Source organism: Drosophila elegans, unplaced genomic scaffold, assembly GCF_018152505.1.
Source record: "Drosophila elegans isolate 14027-0461.03 unplaced genomic scaffold, ASM1815250v1 contig_349, whole genome shotgun sequence".
NCBI classification, from domain to species: Eukaryota; Metazoa; Arthropoda; class Insecta; order Diptera; family Drosophilidae; genus Drosophila; species Drosophila elegans.
In genome coordinates, this window is record NW_024545729.1 from 1,462,199 (window position 1) to 1,475,930 (window position 13,732).

At 35.1% G+C, this 13,732-nt stretch overlaps 1 protein-coding gene across 8 annotated transcripts in view; it reads right to left on the bottom strand.

Moving 5' to 3' along the window:
- The window catches only part of LOC108145267, a 51,158-nt gene that overhangs the window by 24,406 nt on the left and 13,020 nt on the right, over positions 1-13,732 (bottom strand). For 2 of the 8 annotated variants that reach the window (XM_041708668.1, XM_041708667.1), the window contains exons 1-5: positions 12,253-12,357; positions 11,689-11,749; positions 5,594-11,633; positions 3,843-3,974; positions 3,599-3,607 (exon numbers count right to left, since the gene is read on the bottom strand). In XM_041708668.1, the coding sequence (XP_041564602.1) occupies positions 3,599-3,607; positions 3,843-3,974; positions 5,594-11,590 (6,138 nt within the window). In that variant the 5' untranslated portion in view covers positions 11,591-11,633; positions 11,689-11,749; positions 12,253-12,357. Of the gene's footprint in view, positions 1-3,598; positions 3,608-3,842; positions 3,975-5,593; positions 11,634-11,688; positions 11,750-12,252; positions 12,375-13,732 lie in introns of those variants that run through there. The other 6 variants (XM_017270544.2, XM_017270543.2, XM_041708670.1 and 3 more) reach the window with 5 other exon arrangements.

The window sequence follows — 13,732 nt, forward strand, 5'->3', positions numbered from 1 at the left end:
ATTATGTACTTATTGTTTAAATGATATGTTCTTCGGCAATAAACAATTGCAACAATAGTAGGCACTACGACAGCGTTTATTTTAATTTAATTTGAATTAGTTTTTGATATTCCTAGAAAAGTTGATTCACCCGTTACTCGTAGAGTAAATGGTGTTTTGTAACAGGTACCCCCTATAAAGTAAGTATATTCCTGAACAGGATCAATAGCCAAGTTGATATAGCCATGTCCATATGTTGGTCCGCTAGTTCGTATGAGCGTCGAGATCTATTATGCAAATTCCACACAGAAAATTCCGATGTTGGGAAATCGAGAATTTCAATGTACTCATTTTGAGTACAGATTTTGCCTAACAACTCCAAAATATACTGAAATTGAGTATATGTGTACTTGAATTTTGAACTTGAGAAAATAATGTCTCATAGTAAAAAAAATGTATTCAAAACCCGTGGTCTAGCGGACCTGGAAGTCGACTATCGAGATCCCGACTTTACCATTTCAAAAAATTACCGCAATTGATATACTCAAAATTCGAAATTTCAATTTAAACAGATGTACCTGAGGCTATGTTCTAGAGTGCGTAAGCTTCCGGGATCAATTCGCAGTCGGACATGTGCTTTCATTTCATTTAAAATAATAATATAACAACTAATAATGTTTATAGACAAACAATAGTAGCACTACAAGCTAACACAGAAGACCGACAAAACAGTAGTTTTCAAATTAAATTTCTATATGTGTTATGTATGTATAACAAACAAAACAAGAAAGGAAGCGAACTTCAGCAAGCCGATGTCTATAAACCCTTGCAGATATTGCAAAAATTAAATATTCTTTAAAACATCTAAACTTCGAAATATATGTCATGCGCATATGTTTAAAAACATTGAAAGTATGATGAATATAAGTTCAATTACACAGATTAGCAAATTATAATCGTTGAACTCCTCTAGAGATCAGATGGTTCAGATGGACTCACTAATTCAAAAAATTATACTCAACATTTTTTGTATGGTACCATTATTTTAATGTGTAGATAACGGAAAATTAAGGTTTATCCTCTGGAAGATATCTAAATTTTTAAATTTGTAAACCTGTGCATTATTAAGCTATTACTATTTCCATAAGAATTTAAAACAAATTTAAAATTAAAAACGTTTTTTATTTTTTATTTTATTTTTTTTTTTTTTAATTCAGATTGTTCCCATTGGAGGTTTATATATATGTATATATATTTAAATTCAATTTAAACCGTGAAATTTAAATAACAAACCATGACAATATATCGAAGAACTAACAGAAAAAAAATGAAAAACAGCAAGTATTTTTTTTCAAATTTTTTCGGATTGTTTCCGAAGTTTCATGCAGATATAAACGGACGGACAGACGGACATGGCCAGGTCGACTCTTCTAGTGATGCTGATCAAGAATATATATACTTTATAGGGTCGGAAATGTCTTTCACATTTTTTTTATTTTTTTTGGCAGACTATCAGTTTGAGAACAGATTGCTTAAAATAATTATTTGTGCTCTTGGATTTTTTTGAGCACAAAAATTAATATACGCGATTATTTTTTCTGTGTATACACAAAGTTGACTTCTTAAACCCCTGTAACTTCCGTAAGACTTTAAAATTCTTAAAACTTGCCCAAATGTATTTTTTTTGTTGCGAACCTAAAATGTCAAAAGCATTTGGCAGATTTTCACTCTAGAAGCTATTGAGTTATAAAGTCCTCTGCCGCCGCTCTGCCGCTGCTCTGCGGGCAAAATTGGTAATGTAGAGAGACAGAGCGAAGATGAACACAGCGATTCTAAAAATTGTTTAAAAATTATACTTTGGGAATGTGCTGGATATAGGATTTTTAATTATAATGTCTACCTGCAGTTTTTTCAAGTAACTTAGGGTATGATTTTGGCCAGGATGCCATTTTAAAACCTTTCGGCAAGCCGAGGTTTATTTACCCTTGCATATATATTTTTCAGTGGGGTTATATAAAAATGGGACTAGCTTAGATCGTCACCTTTGTAAAGAAACATTCGAAAGCCAAATAAATACACCTGATCATGTTTTGAAAAAAAAAATTTTGTACAAAAGAAAAAAACAATGGCGCGACGCGTTTAATTTTTGTACTGTAATCATAGTTGATTAGTTATTTAAACTTGTTTTGCTAGGAAAATTAAAGCTAAATAAAAGACTTTTTTGCTTAACATTGCGCCTCCTGAAAGAATAAAATCAAAAAAGCTGTTTTTAACTAGTGTAAATATTCAGAACTTTTGAACTTATAGAAACCGAATGCGATGAAAAATTACAAGCGTAATTTTGGAATATGTACGGCTACAAAAAAAACCGGAAAAAATAGAAAATATAAATCAATAAAAGAATCCAGAAACGAAATATGTTTGCTGCACGGGAGAACTCCGACGAGTCGAAATTTACTTTTACGTAAATTATACTTATATCTATTTTTTATTTTTAATGAGTATGAGTATATAAAAATACACTATTTTAAGTGTTTTGCTCTAAATATTTTAAGACACAAGAAGTTGTTAATTTTAACGGTTGTTAAGTGAAAACACGCAATTATATATGGCCCAGTGGTGCGGGCGAGTTTACCAACTTTTAATGTTTGTCAATTTCAATTTTCTCTAACAGGATCTAAGGGTGGACTTAACATTGAAAAATGGTAACTGCGGTGTCGAGGTACTTTCTTTTGAAAACATTTATGAGTTGGAAAAAGAAGCTTAAATTAAAATTGACCTTAACATACTCAACTAACCATGGAACACGAACACTGACATTTTTTTAGTCCCGTAAAACAATTCTCCGTACGCACCTAAAGTCTTCATCGTGACACTCATTTTATATATGGGCAATCCTCAAATCCTCAAAAAAATATTTGCCATACCTTTATTTTATATTTAAAAAACGCGAAACTTTAAACTAAAAGTGACTTTTTCAAAAAACTGCGATTGAAGATTCTAACATTAATTGTAAGGGATCGTTCTTAACAATGTTTTCTGTTTGCCCTTCAAATATTAATTATTTTTTTTTAATAAAAGAACTATTGATGTAGACCAACAGCTTTCTCGTTAAATTGATTATTTCACAGATTGTGTATTTTTTAAAGTGAATAATATCAATTATCGCCTAAACATGTTCTACATATAAATTAGATGCACCCATTTTTGTTCACAAAAAACAGTAAAAAATTTTTTGTGTGAACAAAAATAAATATATTCATTTTCAATAACATTTGTATCTTCTTATACCTTATTTCACTACACACCTATATTAATATATATTAGGTTTTTCTCTACGCCTTTTTAAAGTTTGTTAAATATTGTGTTATTCTTTTTAAGTTGCAGATCAGAATATATGTTTATGTTTTCCCATCGGGTTATTTTGAGTTTGCGGTTAAAATTTGTGTTTTATGGAGTCTACAGTGCACAACTACATTTAAAACAAAAACAACAATAAATGTTGCACTTGGCATGTATCAGTGAATGTAAAAGTAAATAGAAATTACTTTTTTATTTTAAAACTGCTAGTTAAAATTGTATAATAAAAGTGTTACAATTGGAAGTCTATAGTCTATACCTTGAGAACCTGCCGTCCATCAAATCATCGACGAAAGAAAACGACATTTTAATAAGGGTATACAAAAGTAAGCAAAGGTTCATAGATGATTAGGTTATTAAGTACTTGTCTTTTAACATAGAGGATCCATGTATCATCACAAAAATATCTATTTTATTGTTTTAATTGTGCTAGTGAGTGTTGCCTGTATTCGTATCCTTGCTTTGAGAGGTAAAATAAATCAAGAAATTGATAGAGGGCTTACCAGTTCAGACACAAGGGGAATGGATTTTCTACGAGGACGTATATCCGGCATACTGTCAATATTGCTATAGAAAGGATTATCTCCGGGATGACCATTGGAACGCAAACCAACTTCTCCAGTACCACCGCCATTCTGAAAAAATAAAAATAAATTGTAGAAACGTTTAATAAATCAGGACTTATTTATATTTTCTATTGAACATTCAAAAATCCAAAATTGGATATGTTCAATTACATAAAGGGTGTCTTTTTAAAGGGCGATAAAAGCTGTTTTTTATTAAGGAAAATCGGCTCAATGGTGTCGCCTGAACACATACCGCATTCTGCTTATTGACGTACCCAGCGAGATGGAAATAAGATTCATCTGAAAATATGATTTTTCAATAAAAACGCTGCAAGAGCCCATTGGGGCCCATTGCGCGAACTGAAAATGCATGGAGTGGCTTTTCACAAATAAACCGCAATGTTTGGAAAGTAATACGGTACAGATTAAGAATGGGTTTGGGTTTTGTGTTTCAGATCACGGGTTTTGACGGAATCACTTCTGGTAGCGGAACACATCCTCGCCGACAAGCCGCCTGCCCCAGTTTTTAAATTGATTCATACAATTTTAAAAAATTGTATTATGCTAATAAATGTGTATTCATATCCTATTTTTTAGCTTTAAAAGATATAAAGCTAAAAACTAGGATATAAATCGTTTTCTCAAAAAAAATCTTTCTTTCGGGTCCACAAGGGGAGAACCAGCCTTAAAATAAATATATATTTTTATTTTTAGCCTTCGTCTAAAACTCCACTTTGTAAGAAAATAAAAGTAGTTAACTAATGTTCACCAAAACTCAAAAATTATTATTATATTATATATTGTTTATTAGTGGCTTAATTGAAGTTTTGCTCAGACTCATTTTTAACGCAACCACAACGTTTTTAATTTTTCATCACACATTGCACTTCCTACAACGATAGTTTCGTTTGCCGTAACTCAATTTTAGACATCTATTGATTGTTAAAAGCATTTAAATTTCATAATTTTGTTTTTATTTCACACACTAAGTGTTCAAATTTTTGAAAATGACTATGGTACTTTTGGCACCTACAAATCGTTGAATAGAAAAGCAAACTTGCTGCTAATATTTGCAGATATGTATGCTAATTAGTTATTGTTAGTGACATATTGCAATATTTTTCATGATAGACTTATTTGACAAATGATTATTTTTGAAAGGCAAATGAATCGGAATCGGTATTGTGTGCAAACTCAAAATATCAAGTTTGTAAGGTTTTCTTAAAGGCATTAAAAAAATGAGAAACTAATTGGTAAATACTTTTCTGACCAATTAATTTAGTTAGGCATAATTTTTCTTAAATTATTAAAATATTTTGATAAGTAAGTGTTAACTATTAAATAATATATTCTAGGCCTGTCGAGCCGTCTAACAATTGTAGCAGATTTATATACTCAGTGCGCTTTGTCACTACGTGGACCGTGCCGTGAGCAGAGAAGAAGATAAAAAGGAAAATGTTGGCTTAGAACTAGGTAACCCATGTACTTAATAAAAACTATTCTTAGTTTTAAAAATAAGCATTGCACGGAGCAGTTTAAACACGTAGTTTTCAAATATTTGAGATCTTGGATGTATATCAGGCGAGAATTCTTTTGATAATTATAAGTCTCTATTGCAAAAGTAGATACTCGCAAGAAAGAAACTTATTCAAAACATATATTAAAAATAATAAATTCGCATTAATTACCTTTTCTCTGTCCTTAGTCAATTCATCTTCTTTAATTTTATCTTGATTATTTTTTTCCTCGATTTTGCGCTCCTTTAAAGTTTTTAACAACTTCCACTTGCTGCTACCAAGACCTGCTGCGGCACCAATACTGCCCGCAGCCTGGGATCCGTCAACATCTAACTCTTGACTTTTTAGCCTATTTAAGTCTGGGCTTTGAGATGGAACCTCCGATAAATTCGTATTAGTCTGAGAGTGGTTATTTAGTTTGTGCTCATTAAGATCTTCATCAGATTGAAGTATTGACTTTTGATCCACTTTTAAAGGAATACCTGGACTGATTGTATCATGCAAATTTGCATTATCTGATGTATGGACCTTAGCCTTCACGCCATTTTCCATGCCATTTTCACTCATCTCAACATCACTCATCTCAGCAGGCGTATCGGGTCCAGATGTTTCGCTAGATGCCGTGGATTTTATTGATATATCCTTTTCTTCTTTTTCTGCGTCGGATTTCGGAACACATTGCTCAAAATGTTGACTGTGTTGCTCCTGCTCATATTCATTTTCAGAATGGCAAGAGGAACTTGAACTGGCTGTTTTGTTAGAAATATTAACTTTCCGATCGCGTGCTTTTCTTTTTAATCGTCGCAACTTTCGCTGCTTATTATTTAAATAATGAAGAGTCCCCCCGCCATTGTTTTCCATCTCGGCATCGTCATTAGAATCCACTTCTGAAGCCGTATTTTGAAAATCGCCGTTTATATCCTGCCAAGCGCTATGCATGTCACTGACTGTAGCAAATTGTTCACCTGTTGGCTTTACAACTGCAAAATCTTCAATAACAACATCAGAAGCTGTGTGTATCTTACTGTCGCCGGACTGTAAATTAACGACGCGTTTGAGTTCACAAAATACCTCAGACATCCGCAACTTTACACTTTCATTTGGAGAATAATTAATGGTGTCTTCCCCATCCTTACAGAAATCAGACTGTTGAAAACGGTCTCCTCCGTTGACATCGTTTTGGAGAAGTTGTCCTATCTGTGAAAACAAAACTTCATTATCTTCACTTTGTTCGCAAGAGACAATCCCGGACTGCTCTGTCCGTTGCTGTTCCTGTTCTTCCAACTGGCGAAGTTCATAATAAAAGTATTCGTCGTCTGTGTCGATGCTATCCTCAGTGCTTTGTCGGCGAGAAGAAGAGAGAGTGCGAGCAGAGTGCTGACTTCGATTATCGTCATCCTCCCGCGGCCCATAGCTCGAATTGTTTGGAAGGTCTAAGCACTGCTGAGTGACCCACAAAACACCACTGCCATTGAGGTTACGACTGACGGTTGTGGCTGTTGTCGTTGCTAGGAATGTGTTGAATGGCGTGTCCCCAGCTTCTTCAGTAGTTTTAAGTATATTGAGGGTGGGGACATTCTCACCAATATTGACTGAACTTCCAAGAATGTTCTCATCGTCGACATCGTCTATACAGACTGAGTTGAGCTTCTGAAGGCATGCCTGTGATGATGTTTCTAAGAGTATCTCTGGCATTTTAATGGTCATATTTTCCACATTGCCAATTTCCCTACTGTTTGCTGCCTCAGTAGAAGGCAATGCTGTTGAGACGGCCAGTGGTATGGGGTTTTGCATCTTTTTAAGGTCTCCTACCACAGCAAATACATTGTTTGATAGACTCTCATTAATGTCCTTCATGGAACTATCTGAGTCCTGTTCATCCTCAAAGGCACAGGTATTTTGGTCACTAAAATCTTTATCTGCATTAACCCCGTGATGATTCATTATAATTTTACTTTCGAATACAGAGCTTTTATCGTTATCCGATGAGGTAAAGTCCGGCAAATCTATTTCAATGTCCGACATGTTACAGCCGCGGCGCAGGTCAAAGCTGTGCCGCTTGTAAGTCTTCGCCTTTTTCATAAGATTATTCATCTTAGATGAAAATGACTTCTTTTGTCCAGCTGTGTCACTTGTTAAAGAAGGCTCATCGGCAGCGGAATCTGATGAAGCGGCGGAGTCGGTGTGAGACAACCGTCGCCCAAATGGGGATCCTGTCGCCCTACGTATAAGACGCATCGGTAGCTTTTGTATTCTCTTTGATAGCTGAACCTGGTTTCCAGTTACATTAGAACGCTTATGAGAAATAAACGGACACGAACCCGCCTGGCCACGAGGCTGTCTCTGATTACCTTGACTTTGCACATCACCGGGTAATGACTGTGATCGATTAAACTTGGATATACGCTTAATTTTTAGATTATCTACCAAGAGGGTATTTAGCTTGTTCCATACCTTTGCGGGCTTAGCAGGCCCGACTCCTGGCCCAAGTCGTGAATGTCTTTTAATATTGCTCGAAGGATCGGCAGAACTCATCATAGGTACAGAGTTAAAACATAGTTCTGATTGACCTGAGCCAGTCGGGCCAACAAGATTTCCCAGCTGCGCTTGGGAATAAGTATTAGCAGTAAAATTATGATGAATCTGTGGTGCTTCAAGAGCAGGCTTAGACCCGGGCTCTCTAGTAAACCGTTTTTGGTTCTGTTGACCTAAGTAATCCAAGTTATTGCTGCTATTGTAATCAATAATAGAGTTGGAAGACGGATAGAATACTAGTCTGTCTGTTAAATAACGTCTATTACATTGATTCACCGTTTTTTCGTAATCCATAGTTGATTCTACATGGCTATATCTTAATATGCCGTCATCGTTTTGTCTTTTAACATTTCCTAGATTAACATTTGGGAATTTGTTGTTTACCATAGACCTTGCAGTTGATTTATTTGTTTCAGTAGTCAACAGGTCTGGCATACGGGTGGAGTTCGACAGCTCCGTTGAAAGATTTTTTGTATCCTGCTGATTAAGCTGATCCCATTCTATCATTTCGTCAACAGTTGAACATTTTTCCATGTCATTTGCGTCGGAATTTATATCGAAAATTGACCTATTTTCATAAGCAGAGCAAATCGGTAAATTCTTAGAAAGCTCGTGAATGTAGTTTAAGTTTTCTTCTGATATTACATAATCATTTTGTTTGCCAGTACTATTTTTATCATAACCAGTTCGTATGCTATTTAGGTTGGAACTTCCAGCTAATGGCAATGTTGGGTATCCTGTTAATGTATCATCATTACTTTTATCAATGATTTTGCTACACAAAAAATTGCTGTTTTGAATTCCAACTGGCCCTGGGGAATTTGGTGACCAACCGCTCATCGACGACAATCCCGAATCTGATTTCGTATTCTTTTGTTGATGTGAGTCTATTTCAACACTAAATTGATTTACGGACTCATTAAAGTTAAGAATATCGTTGGGAGCTGGTGGTGGGGGACTGAGGCTGGCTCGATTTGAATCTATTAGTGCATCATTCATTTCGGCAGACACCTTGTGTTTCTCAGGATTTTGTAAATGGAGCAGAAAAATCATGCTGTTGTGACGTTCCAGACTTTTTTTTAATGACTTAATGTACTCATCTTCACTATAAATATTTGTCGATGAACTTTTAAAATCATCAGCTGTGGGGTCAATATTGTAACTACTTTCATATTTTACATTTTGGTTAAAAGAGTGGTCCATGTCCCCACTAAGCCCGCTTACAATTTGGTCTATATTTTTTTTTCGGTTTATTTCAATCTCTTGCGTTTCGAGAATCTTTAGCTGTTCATCCAAATCTGATTTGTTTCTTAATAAATGAGCACTAAAACTGCTAACCTTTATTTTCGATGTAAGATTGGGACTGACGCTATGAGTTGAGGTTGTTTTTGCACCCAGTTTGTCGGTTTTAAAATCGTCCAATGAGCTACCAACTAATTTTTTTAATGTATCGATATTTTTTTTAAACTTTTTCATAACCAGAATAAATTTTTCATTGCTATTTGTAATACAATGTCTTCGCAGCTCCTCAGTTACAGTTATCGGGTTAAGTAAGAGCAGAGTCAATTTTTTATCGACCTGGCTTAGTTTTTGAAAAAACTTCTCTTCGGACCATACAGTGCTGCGTAATTGGCTAATTTGTGATGCACTTAAAGATTTCAGGCCTGGAATTTTATTTATTTCCTCTATTAGAGTTTCTGTTATGTTGTCTAAAATTATTCGGTTGTCATCACTTAACAAGTAAATACTATTTTGTGAAAGTCGATTGTCTAACCCATTCTGTGTCTTATCGGCTCGAACTTCAATTTGTTTATTACCGGTATGCACACCTAACAGTCCAGCACTCAATTCTTCAGTATCACCATTAATAATCCGTGACGATTGAGCTTGTGCAAGGATACACTTCAGTTTATTTATCATGTCCATTTCGTTTGTATGATGCTTTTTTTTTCGATGTTTTCTTGACTCCTTGCTACAATTGTTGTTCGGCTGACTGGTCTTTGCAGTGTCTAAAGACTTTATATCTAAATTGTCCTTCCCCTCCCCACGTTTTGAGTCTAAGGAGGTCGCTGGATGGCCACTGATTGATCCAAGTTTTTCGTGGGTAGCCTCAGACTGATACAGCAATGCATCCACTTTAAATATCTCAGAACTTAAGTCATTGTCTCGATATGCCTCGTTTAGTTTTTTGTAAAAAGATTCGCTCATTTCATCAGCTTTAGCTGAAATCTCCGTTCCTCCAGTATCTTCAATGGGTAGTACTTGGTTTCCACCCTCGCCGGTTTTAGAGGCTGCTAAACGAAAAAACTTAACATCTTCGATAAGATTATCTAGTTCATTACAAGCGTTGCTTGACTGTATTATGGGATCGCCGTCTAATTCAACATACGACTGCTCATTTTTAAGTCCTTCTCTTGGCTGTGAGATACTGGAACATTTCCTGAAACTTTGACCCGAGGATGCTGAAATCTCATTTAACACTCGTCGTCCATTTATAAATTCCTTCATTAGTTCGGCCCGTGCATTATTGGCCAGAATTTGCTGTTTCTCGTACAACATAAGGTCAGTATCTGAATAAAGTTGTATCCTCGATGAAGCTTCAGTATCCGACTGGAATCTCTTAAGAGTAGGGTCATCGGCCTTGCCGAAGCCCAAGCTTTGGTTATTCAAAGCAACATTTTCATAACTAAAGTAAGGATTAGAAGGGATGCGAGAGTCCAGGGCACAAGCTGAATTGGAAAATACATCGGGATCGCGGACCTGAGTAAGCTGGGACATTACACTGTGATTATGGTTTCCAAAACTTAGTTCTTTGTCATAGTCTGGAACCGGTGGTTCGTCTTCTAAGACTTTGTCTACACCCATGGCATCTTCTAATACCAATGGTAGCAGCTGATCTTCATCCTGAAATAAAGGGAATTCCAGACCTTCGATGTTGCCCTCCTGCTGTTCCTGGGCTGCTGATCCGATTAGGTCCATAAGATTGCTAACCACAGACTGTTGCTCTACGGATATGTTTTCAAGCTTCTCCAAACGAATCCAAATTTTCCCGTACTCTGTAGAAAGCAGGTCCAACGCTCGCCAAGCAAACTTTAACTCTGTCTCGAGCAAACTAATCCGCGTCGCAATTTTATCCATATAATCGGAGATTATGTAATCGGAATGCTGCTGCGAATTGTATATCTGACACAACTGCTGTTCACTTTTTATCGACACCATACTGCCATTGGTGTTTGGATAGCTGGAGTAAGTGGTATCCAAGCCTGATGGCGACTTACTTAACGGTGGTTGCAAATGCAATAGTTGTGACTGGGCAGGCATCAAGTTTGTTTGGTGGTGGGCTGAATTAACCTGGTATTCGGACCTTTCCGCTGACTGATATCGGTTTTGAGCTGATCCGTTGATCCGAGCTGGTCCGCCAGTAGAAGAGTTGGATACTGAAGTCGCATACATCGTTGACTGCTGCTGGTGTCGCAATTGTTCCCTCAGTTGAATCTGAGTCTTTAGAGTATTTTCTGCGAACGTAAGCTGATGCTCGACCTTTTCCTCGGAGTTGGATTTGTGTTCCTGCTTTCGGAACTGACTTTTTTTCTCTAGAGTCCCCGGCGCCTGTGGCTGAGATGTGTTCATCATATCGTTTTGAAATGCCGTTATTAAATGTAAAACGTTATTTTACCTAAATAGGTTTGTCTTTTAAAATCAGATTTTCTTGTTCTAAGTTAAATACATACGTTTTATCCAATTGTCAACGCGAAATCGTCTGAAATACTGAATGCTTATATACATATGTACCTATAACAATATTTCGATGTTAGTGGGAAAAATTAAGAAACAAGTATACACAAGTTAAACAAATTGAAAATTATATTTATACATGGATGCAAATAAAAGCTTTCTTAAATTGCACTTTCTCAATGCTTTATTTACTTAGGACCTGACAAAAATGTATATTTGATTTTTCTTATTAGGAAGTTGGACAAATGAACATCTTTGAAAGTGGCGTTAAATCCAACCACATAAATGCGTGAGCACAATTACTTAAAAATTTACTTTAAGCTGTATAAGCCCAAAGCAAACACCATTTAAAAGCATTAAAGTCGTTTCGTATACCAGAGTGTTGAGGGCAGTTGAAGCTGCCACAAATTTTATTTATTTTTTTTAGAATAAAACTCCGTTAAATCCTTTAACCATATATACGCAATTATGTATACGCAATTGTTAAACATAAGGCAGTGCATTTTTCAAAATATTTTATCTGTATATGACAACTAAAACTGTGTATATTTACTACGCACAGTTACTTGTGCAGTGATGTGATTTGAAAAACGTTGAAATGTATACTACAACTTAGTAAATTCTTCTTTGTTGCACCTAGCTTCGTTTTCATGGAGCTACAGCAAGTAGGCATTTGTGTGGTTGACGCTTACACACTAAAAACTTGGAAAAAGCTCCTGTATACAGAAAAAAAAGGTCAAGTCTGAGTACGAAAGCGAATATTTAAGAGAATATTTTGGCTTCCTACTGCGCATGCCTTAACAGTTGCTCCATTGAACACTCTTAAAGTTGTTGCGCGCTTACAATTGGAAAGCTTATTTATTATTTCATATATGTATAAATAAACAATTATGCTATTGTCCATATACATTTAGATAAGAGCCTCTAGTCTTACTTGATATTTATGCGTTTAATTAGCTAGCTTTTTGAATAAAGTTATACTACTAATTAAAACCGTATTACTACAACTCAGAGCACACGAGTACATGTTCAACAAGAAAAAAAGCAAACTTCGGCAAGCCGAAGTTCATATACCCTTGCAGCTATTGCATGAATTAAATACTTTTGAAAACATTTAAATTATGATTTACTTGAGTATATGCTGAAAAACAGTGAAGCTGTGATGATTTGCAGCTCAATTATTAAATAGTTATTTTATATATTTTTATTAGTTCTATGGGAGCTATATGATATCGACGTCCGATTTTGATAAAATTTAAACCATAATTCTAAAATATTTAACCATTACTATATCTCGAAGAACTAAACAAAAAATGAAAAAACAGCAAAGTTATAATTTTTTTTCATTTATTTTTCCGATTGTTCCTATGGGAGCTATATGCTATAGTCGTCCGATCCGGCTCGTTCCGAAAGACAACTTTTGGGAAAGTTTCATGCAGATAGCTTTAAAACTGAGAGACTAGTTTGCATATAAACGGACGGATAGACGGACATGGCTAGATCGACTCGTCTAGTGATGCTGATCAAGAATATATATACTTTATAGGGTCGGAAACGTCTCCTTCACTGCGTTGCAAACTTCTTAATGAAATTATAATCCCTCTGCAAGGGTATAAAAACAACTATTTTTTTTTAATTTTCAATTTTTTTCGAGTGTCCAGCAATAAAGTAGGATAAGTAGGCAATAGTAGGAAAGCCAGACATAGCTAGATCAACTCGGTCGAAAATTATAAGGCAGAATCAACAAGCCAAATTTTAGATACCCTTGCTGCTATTAAAAAATTAAATATTATTTAAAACAAACAAGATAGGAAGCAAACTTCGGCAAACCGAAGTTCATATACCCTTGCAGCTATTGCAAAAATTAAATATTCTTTCAAACATGTAAGTTTATATTTACATTCATATCATATTTAAATATTTTTCTTTTGTTCGTCGATAACCAAAAGTTTAAGTTTTATCAAAATCGGATTACTACATCATATAGCTCCCATTTTAAAACCCTAAAAACATATAAATTAAGAAAAAATCGTAACTTCT